This window comes from Apaloderma vittatum, unplaced genomic scaffold (genome assembly GCF_000703405.1).
Source record: "Apaloderma vittatum isolate BGI_N311 unplaced genomic scaffold, ASM70340v1 scaffold1050, whole genome shotgun sequence".
NCBI lineage: Eukaryota > Metazoa > Chordata > Aves > Trogoniformes > Trogonidae > Apaloderma > Apaloderma vittatum.
In genome coordinates, this window is record NW_009695965.1 from 41217 (window position 1) to 66027 (window position 24811).

The 24811-nt window shown below is 37.4% G+C and overlaps 1 protein-coding gene across 1 annotated transcript in view; it reads right to left on the minus strand.

The window, feature by feature from the left end:
• LOC104276508 (contactin-5-like) overlaps positions 1-24811 on the minus strand; it is a 26849-nt gene continuing 2038 nt past the window's right edge. The window contains exons 2-8 of the mRNA XM_009872863.1: positions 24460-24530; positions 22726-22960; positions 13720-13829; positions 5428-5614; positions 5021-5133; positions 3462-3630; positions 1-846 (exon numbers count right to left, since the gene is read on the minus strand). Of these exons, the coding sequence (XP_009871165.1) occupies positions 743-846; positions 3462-3630; positions 5021-5133; positions 5428-5614; positions 13720-13829; positions 22726-22960; positions 24460-24530 (989 nt within the window). The 3' untranslated portion in view covers positions 1-742. The remainder of the gene's footprint in view (positions 847-3461; positions 3631-5020; positions 5134-5427; positions 5615-13719; positions 13830-22725; positions 22961-24459; positions 24531-24811) is intronic.

The window sequence follows — 24811 nt, forward strand, 5'->3', positions numbered from 1 at the left end:
TTTGCTATTGAAATTCAGGATTGGATTAATTTGACATTAAATTATGAAAAACTTTTTTCCTTTTAAGTTTGTGTTCAATCATTTTGTGTTTACCTTGCAGTAGAATAAATGGCTTTTCTGCTCCAGTTTGACACTTTCTGAGTGTGCTGTCTGGTATTATACTAATTCTTTTTGATAATTAAATAGATATTCATACATTTTCAGAACAAATTCTCTGTACTTTTGCATTGGGCTATGTATCCAAACTATGTTTTCTCTCTTGTCATTAGGAACAGCCAGCCATAAGATACGCAAGAAAAGTATTTAACAAAACTGTATCAAACTTTGTTCTATGTTTAAAAGAGGATTTTTTTCCAAACCAAACAGATGTACTGTACTAGACACCACTGTTTAAACACCTAATGATACATGACTGGTGTCACCAAAATCAAACATATGGAAAAAGTAAAGTACGTTTGACAGAAATTACCTTTGTTTACAAAATTTTATTACATACAATCTGCATATTTTTGGGCCAAGAAGTGTCCCCTCCTCAGAGGAGTTTTACAAATAAAGAAGAGAAAAAAAACCCTGATGAATTATTGACTGTGCCTGTAACACTCCTCTAAGAGCACCACAGGCATTTCTATGGGGCTTTAAGCATTAGCTCGGGTTTCCAGTTTCTCCATGGGCATAAAACTCCATCTCTTGGTGTTGTCAAGCCAAAGCAAACAAATAACAACAACAACAAAGTCTGCAGTCTTCACCAGGAGGTTGAAGGAACCATCAGCGCCAAAAGCAATGTTACAGAGGATGAGGACGTGGACAACACATGTAAGGTGGATTGAGCACTTGTTACTTTCCCTCCTGAAATGAAAAGGAGATAATTAAGGAACAAATTATGCAAGTGGTTCTTAGTAGATTAAGGCACTAGATTTTCCCCAAAGCTTGTATTCTGTTACACTCAGCAAAAGCCTAACTGTTTTGGCAATGGATTACCTTGTGAGAAATGCAATCACAAAATAGGCTCCCTGCACAGACATAAATAAATAGTGGATATTATGATAGCATCTTACTGCAATTCACAGGCTGAATCCTCATATTCAGTCTGCAAATGAATAGGAAATTCCAAAAGTGTATGTAGTTTTGTGCCTTAATCTTCAGAAAGAGTTAGACTCTAGAATATGCTCTGAGTCACAATCACAAATGTTCTTCCTGGAACAAGGAATGAAAGCTAGCCCTTGATCTTAATATTTGTCCAGAGGAAAAAGTGGTCTTTTGCCCAGTAGCCCAGTGATATTTTTAGATCACAGCAGTCACTTAAAAAGCTGGGCTAAGGGGAAGTGTTCTATGTGCTGACAGTGGAAATAGATCACAGGACAGGAAGGGAACAGATTGGGTGTTTTTGGACCACAGTTGTGCTAAGTGGAACCGATCTGTTGTGCATAGTCTAATCAAAAATATTGGGTTGGAGGGAATGAAAGATTTTGTGACCCAGAGTTATGGCTCAAAACATACACAAAACAAATATTCCAGGGAGTGGAGTTTGGTGTCTTTTGCAGTCTGATGATAGAATTGTAGATTCTGACTAGGCTAGAGCTGAAAATATAGATCCAGATTGAAATTTCAGACTCAAACATTTTGGATAGTACTCCTCGTGGACTAAAAAGCAAAGTTTAGTAGAATTTTAAAGTGTTAGGAGAAAGTTAGAATTAAGATGCCTTGCTGTGTTTAGATGAAAGACAATGTTGTTTTCTGGCAGTTCGTGCCACTGATCCTTCCATCCCTTTCTTACCTGTGTAATACTGACACTTTAAACTCAAGGTATCGCAGTAACTAAGGAAATAGAAGCTAGACATCATAATTTACTTCATGATGATATATTAATAATTTGTTAAAGTAATATCTACTCCATCTACTATGTATTCTAAAGCAGATGTACACACTGGGTTCAGCTACCTAAATCCATGCCATTTTAGCTATGTTAGATAGTACATCTTTGGCTGATGGTCCAGAATCTTGTGTGTACCCTCTAAAACCCGCTTTGTATCTGCCAGCTCTGTGCAAATCTTTGGGACACTTTAGGACATCTCAGATGTCCTTATGTGTCAATTTCTCAATACTTAAATTCAGAAGATCGGCCAAATTGTTGTCCAGGCTCCACACTGCTGGTCTGTACAGATTACACCTCAGCTGACTGGAATACTGTTTGAGACACCTAGTGCACGTGTAGACATCTACAGCTCAGTTAGGTTCTCAGATGTTACCCTGGAAAGGCAGAGATTTCCTGTAAATCCTTTACTTTTTCAGCCCCACATGGATGCCTCAGATACTCTTGAGCATCTCTAATATATCTGTTAACAACTTTGTTGACACTGTTTAGCATCTTTGTATGTTGCACAGATAGTGGGATTGAGTGCACCCTCAGCAAGTTTGCTGATGACACCAAGCTGTGTAGTGTAGTTGACATGCTGCAGGGAAGGGATGTCATCCGGAGGGACCTTGAGATGGGGCCAATGCAAACCTCAGACAGTTCAACAAAGCCAAGTGCAAGGTCCTGCACCTGGGTCGGGGCAATCCCAAGCACAAATGCAGACTGGGAGATGAGTGGGCTGGGAGCACCCCTGCAGAGAAGGACTTGGGGATGTTGATTGATGAAAAACTGAATACGAGCCAGTAATGTGTGCTCACAGCTCAGAAAGCCAGTCACATCTTGGGCTGCATCAAGAGAAGCATGGCCAGCAGATCAAGGGAGGTGATTTTCCCCCTCTACTCTGCTCTAGTGAGACTCCACCTGCAATGCTATGTTCAGGTGTTGGGCCCCTAACGGAGGAAGGACATGGACCTATTGGAGCAAGTCCATAGGAGGGCCATGAAGATGATCAGGAGGATGGAGCACTTCTTTGATTAAGATGGGCTGAGAGACTTGGAGCTGTTTAGCCTGGAGAAGAGAAGGTCATCTTATAGCAGCCTTCTGGTACTTTAAGGGGGCCTACAGGAAAGAAGGGGAAGGATTGTTTAAAAGGGAGTGTAGTGATATGATGATAGTTAATGGCTTTAAATGGTAAGAAAGTAGATTTAAATTAGATGTAAGAAAGAAGTTCTTTGCTGTGGTGGTGGTATGGCACTGGAGCAGGTTGCCCAGGGAAGTTGCCCAAGGAAGTAGTGGATGCCTCATTCAAGAAAGTGTTCAGGGCCAGGTTGGATGGGGCTTTGAGCAACCTGGCCTAGGGGGAGGTGTTCCTGCCCATGACAGGGGGGTTGGAACTAGATGGTTATTAAGGTCCCCTCCAACCCAGCCATTCTATGATTCTATGAAATGGCACTAGACACCTTGGTTTCAGCATAGAACTGAAGACTTTGAGCAATGATTTTATCTAGTAGCTAGAGAAATGTGAGAAGGTTTTTTTTTCAGGTAGAGAACAATAGAGCTAATGAGCATTACTATAATCGCCATTCTTCAAATATAAGTGTAACCTTACCTGAAAAAGACGGAACTCTGATCTGGGGACTCGAAGTCCCATCCCCTCCTTCACTAACTGCACAGACCTCAATGATGTAGACACCAACATCAGGAAGAAGTACCACCGCAGAGGTTTTCTGTGTTTCTATAACTTGACTGTTGCTCTGTCCTTCTTGCCTAAATAATACCTACAATCAATAAAGTAGATTATGGTCAAAGTGGTCATTCAAGCTACATAGCAGACAAGTTGGGTAGATAACATAGACACTGAAATACTGTTTTATGCTTTCATTAAGGATTTCTTGACCTTACACTTGAATATTCATTTCCTTTTACTCTTCCCTCCCCTAAATGTCTTCAAAACATTTATAGTATATTAGCAATAAATGAATGTGAAAGGACACTATATATGATTCAGAATGAAAATATAATAATGTTCTCTCCAGCTTTAGGTGTTAATTTTTTTTTTTTTAATCCACAATTTCTTCAAAATGCATTTTGGTTTCCATTTGATTCAAATTCTTATCCCTAAATTCATGTACATATTCACAATTTTGGCTCGGGAATCCCTTTCAAATGTAAAGAAAATGTCCTAAATTATGTCCTTACTGTGTTTACCTTAGCTGGTTATGTCAATTGAGAGTAGCTCAGATCTTTCCCTGTATCTTCTGTGAAACTCAGTACAAAGTTCAGGTATGTGGGAGGAAAGCAAGTAAGTACTAGCTGTCTTTTTCGTACTTCTGCGTACAAGTTTCTGTTCCCAGATAAAACTGAAAAGGTCATATAGGTGTAAAAAACCAAAGTAGCCAACTCAACTCTTTCAGAATCCCAACTATCCTGATAAAGATTAGAGCAGTTCCTGGTTTATTTGAACCATTTTACAATTTCTTGGTGATATTTCCTGATGTATTAGAGGAAATATCAGATTGAAGACTGTAGAAAAATATGTATATATGCTTCCAAAAACTCTACACACTTCTGTAAAATCATGAAAATCACTCTGCTTTGATTTGAAAGATTGCAGTGAATTCTGCTGCTTTTTATGACTTTTAATTTAGGAGTTAATCTGGAGTTCAGTCTTTAAAACTTCAAAACTTTAAATTCCAGATGTTACCATCACTGATTATTGAGCATCACCAACATGATCACAAAACAAACTGAAATATTTGTGTTTCTGCTCAATAAAAATATTAATTTTAATGTCATTTTAGGATGCCTCATTCTCTGGCATTTCTCTAAATCCTACTGCAAACATAGTTAAATTGAAGTACTAGTAGGAATTTCGTTGAAGCCTTGTCTTATTAATAGCTGCTTCTGAGTCAGATAAAATGAACTGATCCCCTCACATAGAGCTTGCTCAATCTATAATCAGTAGTTGAAAATCATAAAACAGAAAATATTGGGACATTTTGCTCTTTTCAATTTTATATACTACTTTTCATGGTGAGAACTGATTGTGGACAGTCTTTATAGTATACTTCACTTACACAGTAAAACAAGAAAAGGAAAAAAGACAGCAAGGAAGGTAAGTAGTCATTTGGAAAACAGAAAGGTGAGCAAGGAAGGGAGAGCACTGACCTTGTATCCCATTACATCAGATTCATTAGCTAGAGGTCTGACTGGCTCCCACCCAAGAGACACATGAGAGCCTTCCTGTATCCACATAATATTGCCTGGTGCTTGGCTGGGAGCTGACAAGAAAAAATAATATGTACATAAATGTATTTTGTAGGTAGAGCTTTTAAAATTAAAAGAGAAGTATTTCAGTCTTTCATGGTATTTACAAAAATGCCTTGTTCTAAGAAAACAACCTTTACTATGAACTCAAAGTCATATGACTACATGTCTAAATATAAAAATAAAGCTATGAATCGAAACTATACATTATTCCTGATTATTATACACACTTATTAAAGGACAACCCAAGAAAGCAGAGGTTGCTCCTTGATTTCAACTTTGAGTATCAAAATACTGAGATCACTTACGAGACTTCTTGGTTGCTGCACGCACAGCTGTACTAGGTGGTCCATACCCCGCAGCGTTGTATGCCCTGACTGTTAGGTGATACAAGGTGTTTCCTTCTAATCCTGTCAGGAGGATGGATGACTCATTTCCCTCAGTTTTGACCTTTTCTGCTGCTTCTTCCTGCTCCATGTCCTTCCAGTAACCAACCTGCCAACAAATGAACAAATGAAGAATTAATGAAGTCATCTGGGAAGTGAGATGCTCATACTTGTTATCCTGTGGAGGGTCTTTTGCCATTTCTTCTCTTTGTTGGATCATCGGGCCCTTTTAAACATGTGGAATTTGCAGCCTAACCTCAGAGCCAAGAAAAGCTCACTTCTTCAAAATGCAAAGACTCAGAATATCATGGCAGTACCTGAAATGCTGTGTGTTGGCATGAGAAGAAGTAACTACCAGACAGAAGAGCAGAGGGTGACCATTGGCAGGGAGTAAAAAGTATTTCAGAGAATTTAAGGAGAGAGCATCCCCTGATAGGTCACTAGAATGTCTCCTTGCACTTGGAAAGTTCTGACCTCATCAGTTCAGAAATGTTGTGAGCAATATTCCCTTCCTGGCCCTGTGCAACTCAGAGCCATGAGACTTCTTATCAGTTAATGAATAGAAAATGACAGAACAAGGACTTAGGAAATCTTCTATTGATCTGAAGAAAAAGAAGGAAGTGGATTCAGTTTTTGTTCTTGGGTATAAACAAGCTTCTGGTAAGTGCAATTTTGATACTATTTTTATGTCCTTCCTTTTTAGATGTAGAAACCTTAAATGTTTTTCGGTCCGTATTTCTGGTATCTGCACTGAGTATGTCATAATCTCAAAGATCATGAGCTGGGCTAGGAACTTGATTACTCTCTTTCCTCAGGGACCAAGTAGTTCCAGGGAATGGCTGGAAAGAAGCAGAACTGTCTCTTTTTAATGTATCTAGGTGACCTACTCAAGCAAGGTAATTCTCATGGGGCCCTGTTTTCCCTAACAGGAGATGTCACTAATGTGCCATTCAAAGACCTGTATTCAGCCTACTATTATTCATGCTGAAACCTAGTTGCATTTATTCCACATTTTGACCTTTTCTGTGAAGTTGGTTATTTCATAATAAGTTATTAATTTTGTATCTGGAAAACTTTTCCTCTGAGAAAAAGGTCATGAACAATACAGCACTCTTGTGAGTGTATCCCAGAAAATGGAAAACCTGAAAAACCAAGGGGTTCATAGAAAAATAAGACCAATGAATACAATGCTGACCTTTTCTAATTGCACTAGGACTGCCATTTAAAAAAAAAAAAAAATCTGGAAAGACCTGGCTGCAAAAATATGCATTTGAGGTCAAATCTTCACTTGAGTAAAGTGGTTCTATTAGCTTCGAAGGCATATCAGTTTGTGCCAACTTAAAGTCTACTCTTTCAATTGTAAAATTCATGTAAATATTTTTTGATGTTCCTGCATTATCTCATGTTAGTATGCTGATGCTTTAATTCTTAAGCTGACTACAGCTCAGATAGCAAATCTAGTTTTACTCACCACTTGTTGAAATAAATTTGATTCACTGAGGTATTTTGCCAACTGAGTGCTTGATCAACCCTGCTGGCATCTGAAATAACACACAGTTACATCTTTCTTGGAAAGAGAAAAGAATCAACAACCATTTATTCACACCCTGAGACTGAACTTCCAATACTTATAATCTCTTGGGTAGTCAAATTCCTTTAATTTTACTTGCATCTTTACAGAATTGTCACTACAGTGATGAGAGCCGCAGGCAGTGAAAGACAGTACATGTCCTAAAGACCTTATCATCCAGTTAATTAGGTCACAAAGGAAAAGTGACTTGCCCAAGGTTACACAAGTGGACAGTAGCAGGAGTGGAAATGCAACTGAAGTAGTGAAATCCTGGTTCTAGAAAGCCAGAAGCAAAATTATAAGTAGGTCAGTATATCTAATTGTTTACTCACATGGCACACCACTGATTTATGCTAGGAGCATAAATCAGGCCTCTTGATATTTTTTACGTATTTGGAAATGCTCTCCACCACTGCTTAGATGGCATTATCAATTTGGATTCTAATTTTATTTTGGACGTGCTAAGTCTGCAAATATTACCATGGTATGTTGCCTACCACTTCTGGTGCATCATATGGCAAAGGCTTTCCCCCTTGGCAAAGGGCTGCTCTTGAAGAATGAGTATATTGTATTAGGCACTAAATGCATGAAATGCAGTTTGGCAGTGCTACTATTTTAGTTCCTTCTGCACTTCAAAGCCCTTAAGCGTTTGGTCCCTGAAACTCCACTTAAAGTTTTGAAACTTGCTTTTGAAACTCCCCTTAAAGATTTGCCAGGTGAGTTTGGACTTTGATCTCAAAATATGTTTTCATCTTTCTTTTGTAATGCACACATCCATTTGATGATGGTCAAATGAACTGAAGGAAAAAGTGGTTATTAAAAAACCCCAAATCAATGGTCCTTGACTGAAGTTGATGATAAGGGGACCTATAGTGATTTGAACTAAAATGAAGATACTACTTAGGTTTAAAAGTGCTGGACACATTTCTCAGAACAGAAGATTTTGTTTATTTACACTTCTACATGTTGGGTTTTTTTAAAATCTTTTTATTTTCTGTAACCTTAGTTTATATTGCTCAGGAAAAAATTAACACACTTAGAGTAGGTTCGTTAATGATTACTTTGAGTACTGATATAGCATGAAGCATAAATCACAAGAGTAGCCTATTTAAAAAAAATATAAGAAAAATGGGGGTGTGGGGGAAAGCATCTGGTCTGTTCGATCATAGAATCATAGAATCATAGAATGGTCTAGGCTGGAAGGGACCTTAGAGGTCATTTAATGCAATCTCCCTGTCATGGGCAGGGACGCCTCTCAGCGAGATCAGGCAACATATTGTTTGCGAGGTTTTAGATTTTTGCAGAGCTTTCTTTTTTTCATTTAGCCAAAGAATAATAAGCTTTGATATCTTATTCCCAGAAAAGCATCTTTGAGCTGGAGAGAAAGAAATAATGATATTTAAGCAACTGAATAGAGGAAATGGAGGAACATGAAACTTGCTTTGTCCTAATTGTGGGTTAAGCAATTGTTAAATCATCACATTAAAAAATTGTTTCCATCTAAAATTTTTCTACTTCTAATTCTTATAGACCACCTCCTTGAAGTTTTAGGTTAAAAGGTATCTTAAGTAATATTATTATTTTCCAAAATTGGTTTCTACGACATGCATACATATCAATTAATCTGATCTAATTGCAGGACCTCTTCTCTAAACTCAGTAAAGTCAGAGTTATTGTCTGGATACTCTTTCTTTTGACCACAGATAATTATAGCTACAACTAGGTATATCAAATAGCCTAAATTAGGTAGGATGAATCGAAGCAGGCAAAACACACAAACTTTCCTTGTGTCTCTGACTGAGCACTTGTCGACATCAACAGCACCAACATAGCTGAAAATTAGCTCAAAGAGATCTTAGAGAACAGAAAGTGCTAGGAGAGAAAGCCCTGAAAAAAACCCAAACATACCATGACTCAGATTTCATAAAAACTATTTCAATTATCATTACGAGAAAACTTGTCAGTGCCTTGAACTGACACATGGAAGTAATGCAATCGTTAGTGCAGTTGTAGATCCAGTTACTTAGGACAGGAGATGTGCTTTTTGTATCCTCTCAAGAAATCGGTGTCACTGTCCTTCGGAACAAGATGAGAGGTTCCTGCAAAACGGTCAGTCAACCTCAGTTCCTTCCCCCTCACCAAAACAATTGCTGACTGAAAAGAAAGAAAACACTGTTCGATAGTCCTGGGTTCTGAGGTCTTCTCGTGAGTAGCTTGCATCCTCCACTTTTTTCCTCAGATACTTTCCCACATGGGATGAAAACTGATATTTTACCTCAACCTCAAGGACTATTACCAAATGCCTAGACATATTTTCTTAAGAAAAATCAATAACGATCTAGGTTACTGATTTTAGGTAACAGAAAGATAGTAGTCTTGTAACAAATGACGAAGATTTTGCAAAGGGTGTGGCCCTCTTGAGGCCCTCATGAGAAATCTTGGGTGTGATCCATGCCTTTAAGGACCTTGGAAAGCAGTAGTACAGCTCTCCTGCCTACAGCATTCAGCATTTTAGAGAGCTTTGAATCAGCACATGAGTAACATTTTTGGCAAAATTGACTCATATGTAAAACTAGCCAATTGCTAGTTTTGTGTTTGGGAAAATTAATTCATTCCAGAAGTGAAGTTTGGTAAAATAGTATTCATGCTGATGAAATACTAGTTCCTCTTTTTTTCTGTCTTGCTTTACCAGTCTCTTATAGAAACATCCATATGGCCTTTCTAAATTACCTTTAGGTATACTTCAAAATTAAAAATATTGAAATTCCAGTATTTTGTAGATATAGTTTTCTGTACCACTGTAAAAAAGATAGAGTACATCTCAGGAATAGCAAAAACTTGAATATTTTTCTTTGAAAAGGTGAAATATGATATAAACAGGTTACTGTGTCAAGTAAACCTCTCTAAAATTGACATTTGAGATTTTGTATTTTTTCTATTTTTTTGTTACAAGTTGAACTTTTGATTAGGTTAGTCAAGTTTTTACCTTGTGAGTGAATTCCAATGAAAAATACATAAACCTTGTGATCTATACTTAAGTATTAGCCTTGCTTTTCTGGAAGAGAAAAAAGAAAATAAAAATACCTTTTCTTCCAGCCAGTAATTGTTTCTCTTTACCTTTTCTACCAGTAGTGAGTGACAAAGAAAATATTGCCTAGGGGTGAAATAGATTTTATAACCTTCATGTTATAGATTCTAAACAATAAGCATGAACCACACACTATGTTTTTCTACAAAGTTCTTAAACTACTTCCACTTTAGCAGAGTGTAGCTGGCATATATTTAGTAAGGTTGGACAGACAACTGACAAACCTGTACTGAAGTCAGGAATAATATGTGCTTTGGAAGATGCAAATGAGTACAGCAAGCCTTGCATAAAACTCGTGTGACATAACAGTTAACACTGCCTTTGAGGGATGACAATGTGAAATTGGACAAGTTACTTGGCCCTTCATTACTCCTTAGTACAAAGGGCAAACAAGGCTGGAGTGAAAGTGGGTCACTATGAATTTGTCCATATATAGTAAATATCCTGTCACTTTTGTTGATTATAGCCCAAACATTCAAATGCAAAAAAACCCAAAACAAAATTAGCCCTCTCCTCCTCACTTATATAATGCTGTTGCCAAAAGGCCAGGAAATATGAAGACCATATAGGTGGTTGTCACTGCTGCAGTGACCGCAGGCAGAACACAAATTGAGACGTGAAAACAGAGTGACTGGTCAGATTATTTTGCATTTGATTTGAATTGAAGGCAATGTTTTACCTGTGGTCCACAATAATTCCACATTAGGAAATAATTGTTAAAAAAATAAAACCTCATTCATCTTTTTATCAAAGTTGATGGATTTCTGTGCACTATCTATTTGCTATCTGTGGATTAAGGGAGTAGTACAGGCTATGTTCCGCACTGTGCTACAAATAACAAAACTTTGAGAATCAGTTTTTAAATTAAAATAATGTTCCTGGAAGCTAAAGAATGTGAACCATATGGAAAGCATAACGTTCCCCATTACTTTTTGTTTTCGAGGGACAGAGGGTATAGCCCCACTGTCTTGCTTTACAGAGTCCTTGCTTTTTGTACTGGGGGAATGTTTTAAAGAGAAACTGTCAGTATGTTAGAAAAAGTGGGCTGATAGTGTGGACTTAGTGTTCCTAAGTAAATACTGTAAAGAACTGACTCACTATACTCATCACATAAGTCATTATCTCCTTTTTGATGACATCTTTCCCAAAAATGGAACAGAAATATCTAGCAATGCTGTCCACAGACTGTGTTCTGTCCTGCTGAATTATGTAGGAGAGCAGCATTTCCTCTTCTGTTTATTGAGTAAAAGCTGCTCTCATCATAATTCTCCCTGGGAATGAGGACAGAAAAGAGCACACTACTTCTAGAAATATTTGTCTGTCAGAAAGTGAGAAGAAAAATGCTAAGTGAACAAAGAGGGAAAAGTTGGGGGGAGGAAAAAAAAGCACCCTCCTCTCTCCGGATAAAAGTAGTATCTCAGAAGGGTCCTTTAATTCCCTCATGCTAGAAGGTAGAAAGGAGTAAAGAAGTATTCTTATCTTTATTTTTTTTCGTTCTGTCAGCTGCAGATCCCTGGCTTGAAATATTTACACTAGAATCTTAAAATGGGTGTACAACACAGTGAGGAGCCAAATTATTAATCAGGTTCAATGTCAATAACTCTTACCTTCTCAATAACAAATTCCAAATTAATTCCTAAGAAGTCCATAAGAGACACAGAGTGGATGAGTAGTAATTTTGGGGTCAGAATACAGTGAACTCTGAAAGTCTAAACACTTTGTAAGTCAGGAAAAACTCCTCTGATACAAAGAGAGCTCACTTTCCTACCTGTAGCAGCCATCTGTTGCTAGGACACATCTGTAGAGCTAAGGGAAGTGTTATGTGAAAAGCAGGTAAATTCAAAATACAGTCAAGTTATGAAAAAATACATTTCTGGGGAAATAATTTTCACTTTTAGAAAGAAAATCTATTTTTTATTTAAAAATATGTAAACCAAAGTTAATATGGAAAATTTTGACAATCAGTGCAATGGATGGAATGAAGATGAGTGAAAAAAGTAGGTGTAATTTAAAAGACATCAAGATATTTGAGAAAGAGTAACAAAACAGCCACCTTTCTAAAGAGAAAAAGACAGGGTGCTGTGAGTAAGTTATTTCAGAAGATAAGTGACTGGCCTGGAAATTGAAGACAGAGATTAGTAGCAAGTGAAACACTTCAGCCTGGAGAAGGATAGCATTTGCAAGGTGAGCATCATCTGTATCAGACACCGTTTTGTTCTCTTTATATATAGCAGTTCTAAAGGTAAAATGCTGCAGGAAGCAAGCCATGTGCAAAGGAGTAAAAAACATGTTTAACGTAAGGAAGGAGTGGGTATAAAGCACAATGAGGTAGAACAGACAGAGGGTTTGCAGAGTTCATTGTGGAGACTCATATGGAGAAAAGACCAGGAAAAATAAGAGACCTGAGGGGGCACGCGACGGTCACAGCCTGATCCGACTGCGCTGGGTAGCAATACAAGAATATCTAAGTATCAAGAGATGACAGCAATCAGGTAAAATAATGTTAACTGACTGTGTCTAAGCTGTGGAGGTGAATGTCTTGTTCTGCTCAGGACTGTCCAGCCTGAGGCTTTGCTGGAGAGTTTGGTGGCTCTGGTGTTGCCCAGACACATATGATTCCTTCCTAAGGCCATCAACGATAGTCACTGGCCCCCAGGTTTTGTCTGGACATGCTGCCAAAGAGGCACTCTCTGCTAGTAGGTCATAAGATGTCTTTAGACATCCCTATAATTGGTATCTACCTTAGATCTACATGTTTACCCTCTTTTCGTTGTTACTGTAGAGATCGGGAAAGAATCAGCAATCACTAAAGGACTACAGGAGCTTAAATAACCTACACCCCAAAATCAGTAATTCAAGGCTAACTGATTTATTTCATGAGGAACAGCACAGCCTGAACCACAAGGTCCAAAACAGGCTGTGGTGGCCCCAACAGATAAGTTTAGTCCTAGATCTGATCTGTTCCTGGAGATTTGGATTCTAAACTGGATCCAAAACTAAAACTGGCTCCAAAAGGGCAAGAAGATCTATTGCCAGGGTCAGTTCTCTTTCCCGGGTCAGGAAAGACTGTCTCTAGGTGGAGCTTTGTTTGTGGAGCATGAGACTGTTGCTTCCCCTCCTGACAGATGACCTTGGGTGATCTGCCCAGCAGATGTCCCTCGGCCACTGCGGATGAGAGTGGAGGCTGGAAGAGACTCCTTTCTCTGTTGAGATTGCTCACAGTAAATAACAAGTTTGAACTGGTCACTTAGTGCTGGAAACAGTCAATAGCTAATCTTCCCCAGCCTGTGAAAGAGAAGCACTGGGTCACTTGCTGTTCTTCCAGCTCTTTTTGAATTGTCAAAGACATGTTATAAGAACTGGTGTTGAACAGTTTTCAAGCATAAATAAATAAAAGATGTTCCAGTTCTACAGCTGTGACCGTTGTTGTACAGCGTGTCACATGTATGCTAAACTGAGCATAATTTCTATTGAAGTTTCACTACTGCACATGTTTACAAAATGCAACGCTAGCAAAAGCAATAAGACTTCTCATTATGATATTCTGTGTTCATACCTCAAATCCCTGTGGTCTTCCTAGACTTTCTTTAGTATGTTTCCACGCAACAAGAATCTCTGATACAGACAAACTCGTAGCTTTGACATCGATGGGAGCAGCAGTGGGTTCTGTATTAAGAAAAATTGAAACAATAAACCTCCACTGTAACAGCTTGTATTTATCAAAAACACTCCATCTGAAACTGTCATTTACTTCCTTTATTCTGCCTTAATACTCACAGGAAGGTATGACATTTATGTGGAACACGGAAAACTGAGCAAGATGAAGAGTTTATTGTTGTTGTATTTCTTTATTTGTGTCATGCTACATCAGTGTCTCATCACTGATGACGGACGCAGAAAACTGTAACAGAATCTCTAGTCTATGATTTTTTAAAAAAACTTTAATATTTGTAAATATCCTCTGCCTCCACACATCCTTTTCATATCCCTTGATCAGCCTACCTTGAGCACTAAACAGAGCATTCATTTTCTTCCTGGCTTTTTACTGCCACTTATCAGCTCTGGATGAGCGATATCTTACTAGGGTGCTCAGTCAGTCCTGCTCCAGGGTAATACTGAGTAAGAAGTAATACCCAGAACGGCACTGAAATCCTCTATAAAATAAATTTTTAGGACTCTGTTATTATGTCCTTGAAGTCACGGGCACCAGTGTTCTCTCTGCGCCGTCTTCTCTCTGCGGTGGAGCATACACACTATTTTAGGCCTGAGATGCACACTTTTCTAAAGAAGGCATTAAGACCATGGATTTGTCCCTCTGGTTAGCTGGGTTGACCCTACGCCTATGTTTTTATTTCCATTCTATTCATAAGACACTCTGCAGTCCTGACCTCCTGATTATGTGGGACAGAGGAACTTGTCTGCCCTCCAGCTGAGTGGGGTGTCCTTCAGTGCTCCTGGGCTACAGCCAGGGTGCACATTGGGAGCCCAGGGCTGCAGGAGGCTTTACATTTTGTGCCTGACCAACAGCATTGTCACAAGCACGTTTTACCTTGCACTTTCATATCATGGAATCATATAGGTTGGAAAAAACCTCTAAGATCACCGAGACCAACTATTAAACATTGAATGTCATTGAACAGTTCACAGAGGTCCAGTTTCTTTTGGTGGTTGAGAAGTTGGGTAAATGTACAGAGAGATCTGCCACGACAGGTCACTGAGCATACCACCAGTTTGTGCCACCAGTTAGCACACTGGGAATGAAGAGTGCCCAAAAATTGGCACATTTCAAAGTGAGACATGACTTAAGGAGATATTTTGGTTGTTCTGCTTTATTGCTTAAATATTCCTGAAAATTTGCGTAAGACAAGCTGTGGAAACAAGGCTTGAAGACACACAGTGAAGCACTCTGTAGTGGAATATCTCCACTACAAGTGAATTATCTGGTGTAATTCACTTGCTCAGCAGAAAGGTGAATTCACATTCCTTCGCATTCACAGAGCCTGTGATTTCTTCCTTTTCCTAATGTTTTTCATTACATTTCTAATGTGTTGATCTACTCTTGAAGGGCAGGCAGAGGTCTTGGCTTTTATGACATGGGGAGGCATATCAAAACGCTTTCTAAAAAACTGGCCTTTTTTTGGGTTCATTTAATAGCATTACAGAAAAGGAGTTTCCATACAGAACAGCCTGAGTTAAAAGGATATATTTTTCTCAGTAATAAAACTGCTTTAGTGAGATACTAATAACAATCTTGACTCATTAGCTACCCTCCTTTCTCTGATCATTTTGCATTCCTTGTTGTGGCACCGCTGCCCTATACTTTTTCTCTGACATGACTTGTGTGATTTTTTTCATCCTTTTTGATGTCAAATTTTTAATATTTGCAACTCTTTTTGATCTTCTTTTTTTATTGACTTCCAAAGAAAAGTAGAATTTGTGATGTGATGCAAAATGGTGTTTGCCAACAATGAGTATTATTAACAAGTATAAAATATGTATGGAACTTTTGGGTAACAAAGAATAAAAAAATTCTCCAGGAACAAGTTAAATGATCTTCTGAATTCAATACTGAAAGAATTGTGCTATGAAGACATATTCCTCATAATATGATTTTCTGTTCAATAGTTACACCCTGCCTTCTATTTTGTGTACTACTAAGACTTGTGTGGCAAAAGTTGTATTTTAGTTTTCATATTATTGAAGCAATTACCTTGTTGTCAGAAAAGACTGCAGTGGGATAAATAATTTGAGATGTACACAAAATGTTTCTTGGCAGCCTTTACACTTTCTATAAATGTAGAAATCATTTCATCTTCATAGCATTCACTAGGGGTGGTTTATGTATTGCTCAAAATAGAAACATAGAATATTTCCTGATATTTTTAAAAATGATTTTCAACAAATGGAGTAGAAATAGTTTGTATTTTTTTATGTGAAGAAGATGTATTTCTTGTGTATCCAGAAATTGGTTACTGCAGTCCCACTGATGTTAAACATTGAGAATGTAAGTGTTCAGGAAAAGAACAAGAATTATATATTTAGGAATAAAGTATTACTATCTGAAAGTTTATGAAAACTAAATGGCATTTTTTATTAATTCAGATAAGATGAGGACTATATAATTTTTGATGATATAATACAGTCATGCTTCATCCTATGTGGCCAAAACTAGTGATAATTTTGACAGGCTCATTAGATTTTTCTATAATAGTTGCCAATGTTATAATCGTGTACTTTTGTGGTTACCTTGGTATTCTGCTAAAATCTAGATGTCTGCCTGAGGTGCTTAAAAAAACAACCACAAAAGCCAATGTCTTTGATGTTCTTTTTAATATTCTCTGACTGAACTAAAGATGCAGCATGACAAGTTCTCAAGAGGCTGTGTGCAGCGTCCACAAAACAGTGTCTTTACGTGTGCTGCAATCATACTTTAAGGCAACATGTTCAATCTGTAGGTGTTTGAGATGGCTTTGGTAAAGCAGGACAAGGAATTACACTAATGGCATTGATCTGATATTCAGAGAGGAAATCCTCACTTTTGATACTGGCAAGTAAGAAAAGTAACAGTTAGTTTCTAGTCCTCGTTCTGTTCTCCCTATTTATGACTGTAAACTGATCTGTTTTTCTGAAATATTAATTCTTAAAGATTTCCACATGATCTAACTTTAAAAAAACAATTCCAAGACCTTATTCATGTTATGTTACTTTAATTCTCCGCTGGAACGTATTCTTAGTCAGGACTCCTAGTCCAATCACTTAATATCCATTCACTTCTCCTTTTGACTCCAGAAAGGATTTTTATACACTTTCCTAATTCAAAATCTGGTCTCTCATTTGAAGCTAAGAACTTCAGCCTTGTTGATTGCATTATAACTCCAGACAGTTCCACATAACTGAGATTTTGGAACTCCTGCCTGGACCCATGACTGCGACAATTCCTTTCTGTGGAAAAAAATTCACAAAAGAGATCTATCATCAGAAAGAAAATCATGAGGAGCTATCCCTCTTGTGCCAACCTGTAGGCAAGAAAATGGTATCATTTACTCCCTTGCTGTAAAAAACCACAGGGAATGTCCAGTAAATGGTTTCCACTCCTAAAAAAAAAAGGCAAGAGACATTATGCTCAGCTCCACCTCTGAGTCTGTTTGATGCGTGTCTCTGATTTGGGGACTCCACCAGATCTGTAGTGGCATGGCTGCCTGAGGAGAGAGCTTTCCCAAGAATCTTGTGCTAGAAAGAGAAAAGATGTCAGATTTCCAAAACACCAAAAATGAGATGACTGTTTCCTGGACAGGCCCTTGAACTTCTCACTTTTCCTCAAGCCCTTTCTGTTTTCACCTTCTCTCTGATCAGTGTATTTGCAGAGGACTTTAAAATAGAGAAAAAGTAGAAGCGTGAGGAAATGAGCTATCAGTGAAGCAGTAATCAAGCCCACAGTGTTGATCTCTGCCCTGGAGGTGGTGAACTGGAGGTAGAAATTCTGGAGCCTACTGCTGTAATGCTGCTCTCCTGCACACTTGCTTGCTGTTATATCCCTCTGCATCCCTCCTTCTCCATGCCACCTTGAGGGTGACAGAGCACTGTCACAGACTGCCCAGGGAGATGGTGGAGTCTCCATCTCTGAAGACATTCAAAATCCACCTGGATGCCACCCTGTGCAACCTGCTCCAGGTGAACCTGTTCTGACAGTGGGATTGGACTAGATGATCATGAGAGGCCACTTCCAACATTCTGCTGTTCTGTGATTCTGTGAATAACCTTACATTCCATAACCTGGGTTATTAGAACATAGTGGAACGCTACATGGGAATAAGAAGCTGCCTTATTCCATGAAGTCTTTACTATCATGTTACCTACACACAGTTTGCTTACCTTGGCAATAAGGAGAAGTTGGACAAATGTACTGATAAAATTCAGGTTAAAAGTTCAGAGGAGCATCGCCATGTAAATGGTTCATTTCCACCAAGTGAAAAGGGGATGTGCCTATGATATTGATTGCACATCTGATTTCCCATGGGGACTACTGGCATTAAGCAAAGGAAGGCCTGTGATTTTGCTCTTCAAAAATCATTTGAGACAACTCTAGATGAACTTTTACAGGATCTCTCCAGATGGATCAGCTGGCAGAAAGAGGGAATAATCCACTGTAGTTTGCAGCTAATATGCTGATTTATTAATTTTCAGGTTCCCCTAAACCACAAGTAGCTCTACTTTAGTTATAAAATGAACTACAGCACTTCGTGAATGTAAGCTTTTAATTAAAGACATGCAGGCTATATTTAAAAGTGTATAACTGTATATTATTTCCTCTAAAATGAAAAGGAAAAGGTAAGTTATTTGTTTATTTAAGTGAGGGCTCAAGGTGAAAAGTGAAGGGAGATGGGCCTAACCAGAACAATCCTTCACTCTGCAGTGTCTTCTTTAATGTCACGTCATCCAGTAGCTTACCTGATGCAAAATGTCACAAAATTCTGAAGAAAAAAAATTGCAAAGGCTGTTATATGGCCCTTTCCCTTTCAGATACCTGAGTGCTTTGGTTCTCCACTGACTCAGTGAATTAGTACAAATCCATACAAAGCAAGAACAAAATACCTGTGCAGTATCATCACATCTTGTATGTGTTACAGAAGTGCAGCAGGTTGTAACCAGTAAAACTGAGTCTTTAGGCTTTACCTTGTGCTCCTTAGGGCCCTTTATTTCATACCTAGAAGGTTTAGTAACATTCACTACACTGTTTATGAAAATTATAAAACTTTCTATTTTGTGAAGATAATTTCATCAGGTGCCTGAAGGAGAAGATAGATTCTGAAATTAGTAGAAGTGATTCTGTTTCACACATTTTGGCAATTGTTAAAAAAAACCTTTACAAGACCTAACTCATCCTGAAACCATTTGGGTTCCCTCTTTTTCCCAGAAGCTAATTTGTACTCCCTTTTATATTCTCAGCTATTTCTATACTACATGCATTCTAATTCATATTTATTCCTGTGTAGATATGCTGTGCCTATACTTGTAAACTAAACAGGGATGGAGACTCAAGACTAGAACATGGACATACAGATGTCCACACCATTGAATAGTTAACATGATCTGTGATGAATTATTGACTCCAGCCAGTTGATGCTGCTCGAAATATGCCCATGAATATGCTGGTGGTTCACCAGATATGGTTCCCAGGAAGTAGGTGGAGTCTTCTAGTGTGCAGGTGGCTGGCTTGTTTTATTTGCTAAAAACCAGACATAGCATAATTGTTCTTTACCTTTAAAGGCTCTTCATCTTCTCTAATATTCCATGTTTTGCAAACATCTTATTCAAACTATTTTTTTTTTTTTAATTGGATAAAAGAAATAACCTCTTTTAGTTTCAACTCATTTCCTAATTATCTTTAATGGCTACATCTCTAGATCCTCAGGTGTAATGTTGTGCCTTGGAAATGTACTATTTCTTGCAGTATAAACTTAGGGTAGATTTTTACACCTTTGGCTCAGAGACATTGCTAAACAGTTTCATTTCCAGTCTTAACTGTTAATTCCAGTTTGGTAGAAAATTTCTTGCTGTTTTATAATGACACTGTTATTTGCTATGATCAGCTTTTCTATAGTGTCTTAATTATTCATCAAAACAAGACTATAGTATTGTTATTTCTTCTGAGTTAGTCAGTACTAGATAAAGGATCTGCTAATTATCACAGCCAGAACACAAGGTCATTAGTCGTATTTATTACCTAAACCATTCTGAGCAGCTAAATTCCTTCATAAATAACAATGATATTTATATAAAATTAGAAAGGTCTTTCTGAGCATCCACATTGATCAGGACAATGAGCAACTGACCTCTAGTTTGACTTCCTATCTCTTTAATTGCCCTTTTCTGAAAACACATGGATCCCAAGGGTAGTCTGTTTTATCCAAACACTAATTTTGTATTTCCTGCTAAGTTATCACATCATCAGCATGTTATGACATCCAACTATTTTTACTACTATTTTGTCTTTCCTATGTAGCTCTTACTAAATCAAGCCTACCTGTCCATCACTCTTATCAGTACATCCTTTTCCACCTTTTTGCAATTATACCTTTACAATCTCATACTTCCTTCTCCATTGATAAATGTCTGATTTTTCCAATTTTCCTTTTCCAGTGAATTAATACCACACATAGAGATAGCATATGACTTCTCTGGTAGTGAAAGCTTGCGTTAATAGCTTTGACATTCTTAGGCCCTGGGTATTTAAGTGGAATGTAGTCATCAAGAAAAATCTCCAAAGAGTATATAAATGTTAAAACAAACACTGCTTTTGTTTGCTGCTTTATTTTCAATATCCAATCACCTTTATAATTTTTATTCTGTATGGATCAAAATCATCTGTGTCTGCACTGGAGTTCAGTGCTTCGTTTCAGTATGTTCCAGCATGAATCTGACACCACTGTTTTCCTGGCAGAAAGTACTGTCAGAAGAAATTTCTCCCCGCTCTGTTCATGCTCCTTCTCCGCCTTAGGCTTGCACATTGCAACCTTTCTTCTGGCAGACAGGCAGACTTGCTGTGTTCTCCATGTGCTCTGGTGTTTTTGTCTTATTAAATGGTTCCTTTATGAAGAGTTCAGACTTGTCTTTCCTTGATGCTGGAACATGTCTATTCCCTCCCTCTGTTCTGTCTTCTTGAAGGTAATTCTGTCCAGCATCTTCTGTGTATCATCCTCATTCCCTTTTCAGAACTGGGCCCTAGCTCGCATCATCTGTTTTACTTTACTAAATCATCTGACCTGTCTTTTTCTTCTTCTCTCCTTGATTGTTTTCCTTCTTCCTTTCCTAACGTGTCTGGGAAACAATCCTCCTTCAAACTTCTCTACTGCATTAAACCATCTTTTCCAGAGGGACATATTTGCTTTATTTCCTCCTAGCTTATCCAGCTGGTATTGTACAACATTTTTATCTGCTTCTTCATTCTATTCTCTATTCTTGCATTACATTCCTCTCCATATTTAGCTCCTGGATAGTCTGTCCCATAAGCTGTAATTCCAAATAACTGAATTATAATAAGAAAAATTGGTTTCTAGACATAGTCTCCAGGAGCATAGAAAGAAAGTTAATTTCAATAATTCTATTAAGATCAATTGTAAAGTTCTTACTTAAAAGAAATGTTAGATAAAATTATTTATATATTACTTTCCAATCTTGTCCAAATACCAAGGAAAGGAGTACTTATTACAATTCATCATTCAGCTTTTGTTAAAATGACTTTTACTATTTAAAAATTAAAAAGTCTCCCTTCCCTTGCAAAACTATTTTTATTGAACTTTCTGGTTAGAGTATGAAATTTTTTAAAAAATAAGAACATCACCATCAGCCTCTCAGTATCATTTCCATTAGGGAACAGGGATGTCAACTGTAAAATTTCCAAGTTGTACTGGGCAATGTTTACATTTTAGAATGTTTTTGTAATAATGTGAATACTTGGTACTACTGATCCAAACAGTGGAGCGCAAACAAATTACTGGAACTGTTTTTAGCAAAAGCAGCATTTTCAGCCTCAATAATTACTGTGAGAGAACAGTAGTAAATAAACTCTACTACATCATGGCTCCAAAGTTACACATTTATTGTGGACTGATATGGAATAACATTTACTGTTTTCCAGCTTCGCATGAAATACCATTATCTTCATACTACATTTTTGTAGAGATAGAATGAAACTCCCCCCATCTGTACCAGGACTGTACTTTTTTAATTCTCTCAACAGGATACGGTGGTATAACTCAAAGATAGTTTAGTAAAGAAGAACTGAAGTACATGACTTCCAGTAATGGAGCTGTTCAAAACATTCCTGTGGATAACATTTATTTGCTTTTTGTGTGTATGAAAATTTCCATACACTGGCTCCTGGTGACATGGAGCAATTTATTTTACTAGTACAAATTAGTATTTTTTTCAAAAAAATGCTGTTGAGAGTTATGTCAAATTAACGTTCAAGGAATACTTTTCATTTGTTCCTCTGAACTATTCCTATAATCCACATTCAATATTTGGACATTAACATAAATTCTGAACTTTTATAGTAATGCAGTAAAAAAGAGAGAAAGTAATAGGAAAAAAAATAAAAATAAGAACAAAATTGCATTCCATGCATTTGTAGTGGCCACTAACCAGGAAGTGAGCATATGTAAGTGGATTTATTTAGTCTTTGAGCTGTTGTCTGTTTAATCCATCAGAAAAAGTATTATGAACCTCAGAAATGTTAGAAAATATTAGCCTTTCTTTGCTTATTGTTAGAGCAGCCCAGCCTAAAATTAAGACTAGTTTTCGTATTAGGGATGTAACCTCATTAAAAGAGATTTTTTTTGTTAGGAATTATGTGGCTGAAATCTATTCTTAAACTTGTTTTCTGGATAACCTTGTCAGGTTAGTTCACCTCTTTCTCTGCAAAACATGTGTAATGTTACTTATCATTTCTGCAAAAACTTTTGAAATTTGAGACTGAAAAAGCATGATATAGTAGGACATATTATATAAAATTAACTTAACGTAGTTCATAATGCACAAGTTAACGTCATGTTGAACTGACCTCCTTCAGCAGAGCAGATGACCACGATAGGGCTGAAGGGGCCATCTCCTTTGTTGTTGTAAACACCAACTTTAACCTCAAAAGGTGTCAGAGGAGGCACACTTTCATCTCTGTAGATGAACTTTGAGGCATCAGAAGATGTCACCATTTTTTCCTTCCAGCCACGTGTTCCATTGGGTCTGAAGGCTACAATATAGCCAAATCCTTCTCCATTCTGAAACTCTTCTGACACTGGCTGAAAAATAAATTTCAGATAATAATCATATGTGGGTTTACTAATTTAGAAAGCAGTCATTCAGTGGCTGACAATAATCTGGCTGCTTGTGTGAGGGTTATCCCTTACAGTTGGTTTGTAGGATTTTATTTATCATGCTTGGGAACAGCTAGGTACAATTGCTTCTGAAGAAGAACTTTGTAAGAGATTTTCTTTACCTAATCACCATGGTTAGGTTACTGTCCTAGGACTGAATAAGCTCTTGGGTTCAGAAAAAGTTCTTATATATCTTTCACTTAGTTGTTGAGGCTTTAACCTGTGGTCTGTTAGTGAAATAACTCCTTCCAGTGACCTTGTTAAAAATATAGAGCAACATATTTTTAAGGGCTCCTAAAATATGGTGTGAGTGACACTTGCTACAGTGGGACTTTCTTGGGTTTTAAGTGCCAGTCAGTCTAATTTCTGTTATCCAAATGAGATGTCAAGCCTTAGGGACTTAAGTCTAGTGTATAGTTTGAGACTTAGGATATAATATAATAAGTCTAGTTATTCTAACTCTCAAAATGAATCTTGGTAAAAAAAAAATCTCATTTGCTTTTGTCTTCTCAGAGGATCTGTGATACTAGCCACTTAAACTGGGACACATCTGCTATAAGCAGGCGGTCAGCAAAGGGATTTATCTGTTGAGAGTCTGAGCACTGCAAATGCTAAAACTTACATGTCCAGCTCAAGCAATAGAATTTTCAATGCTAATTTACTGCTGACATTTCTTATAGAGTCAATGGACTAGTTTAGGAATTAGTTTGTATTTAATAGCTGTCAGCATATTAGATCTATAGGAAATAACAAAAAATGGGGTGTATAAACTCTCTCTTGAAATGCCCATCTAATCTGCATCTAATGAACATGTGAATCAGAATAGGGGTACAGGCGACACCAAATACTTTCCTCTCCACACTGCAAATAAATGTCCCATTGTTAGGCACCTCACTTGCCGTGAGCATTTTCCAACCTTCCTTCTGAAGCTGTACATTCCACACCCAAGAATAAAAAAATAAATCATAACTCCAAAGGCAAAAGAGGCAAAAACACGACATACTTTTTAATCTAGTAGTTTGATTTGGAATGGGGGAGCTTTCTTTGCAATACTTATGGAGGTGGCAGCAGACAATATTTTTTTCTCAATTAGAGCTTAAAAAGCTTCTCTTCCCCAGCTATTCTTTCATCTGGTGAAGCATTTACACAATATCCAGAAAAATCAAATCAACCCAATCAGTCATTCAGGAAGAAAAGACTTGAGAATTAGCAGCACTTTGGAGCTGGTGCCATGATGACTTCTACTAAATCCACGTGAAAATGAACATTATTTTTAAATTTTAGAACACATTTAAATAACAGTATTTTGTGTTCATATTTTGCACAAATTTACTGTAAGTTGTTGGTTTTTTTTAATGTTTGTTTTATTTTGCCTTCAAAGAAGTAAACATGTAACAAAACCTTTAATCAAAAAGGTCCCTTACCTCCCATGCTATTACTAATTCATGTCGCCTTCCACTTCTGCCACTTACATTAGCTGGAGGTGTCTTTGGAACTGTGGGTAAAAAGAAAAAAAAAACCCAAAAAAACCAAATTAGAATGTCCAAGTTATTGAAGTAATAAATTTCTGCAGAAGACATGAGGCTGTTAAATCAGAAAATATAAACATAGCAGTCTGTGGTAAAGAATCAGAGAATTCCACATCCAAGCTGGTAAGCTCAAACAAAACATTAGCTGAGAAGAAAAATAACACTGGAATAAAAGATTCATAGACTCATAGAATGGCTTAAGTTGGAAGGGACCTTAGAGATCATCTAATCCAACCTCCCTGCCATG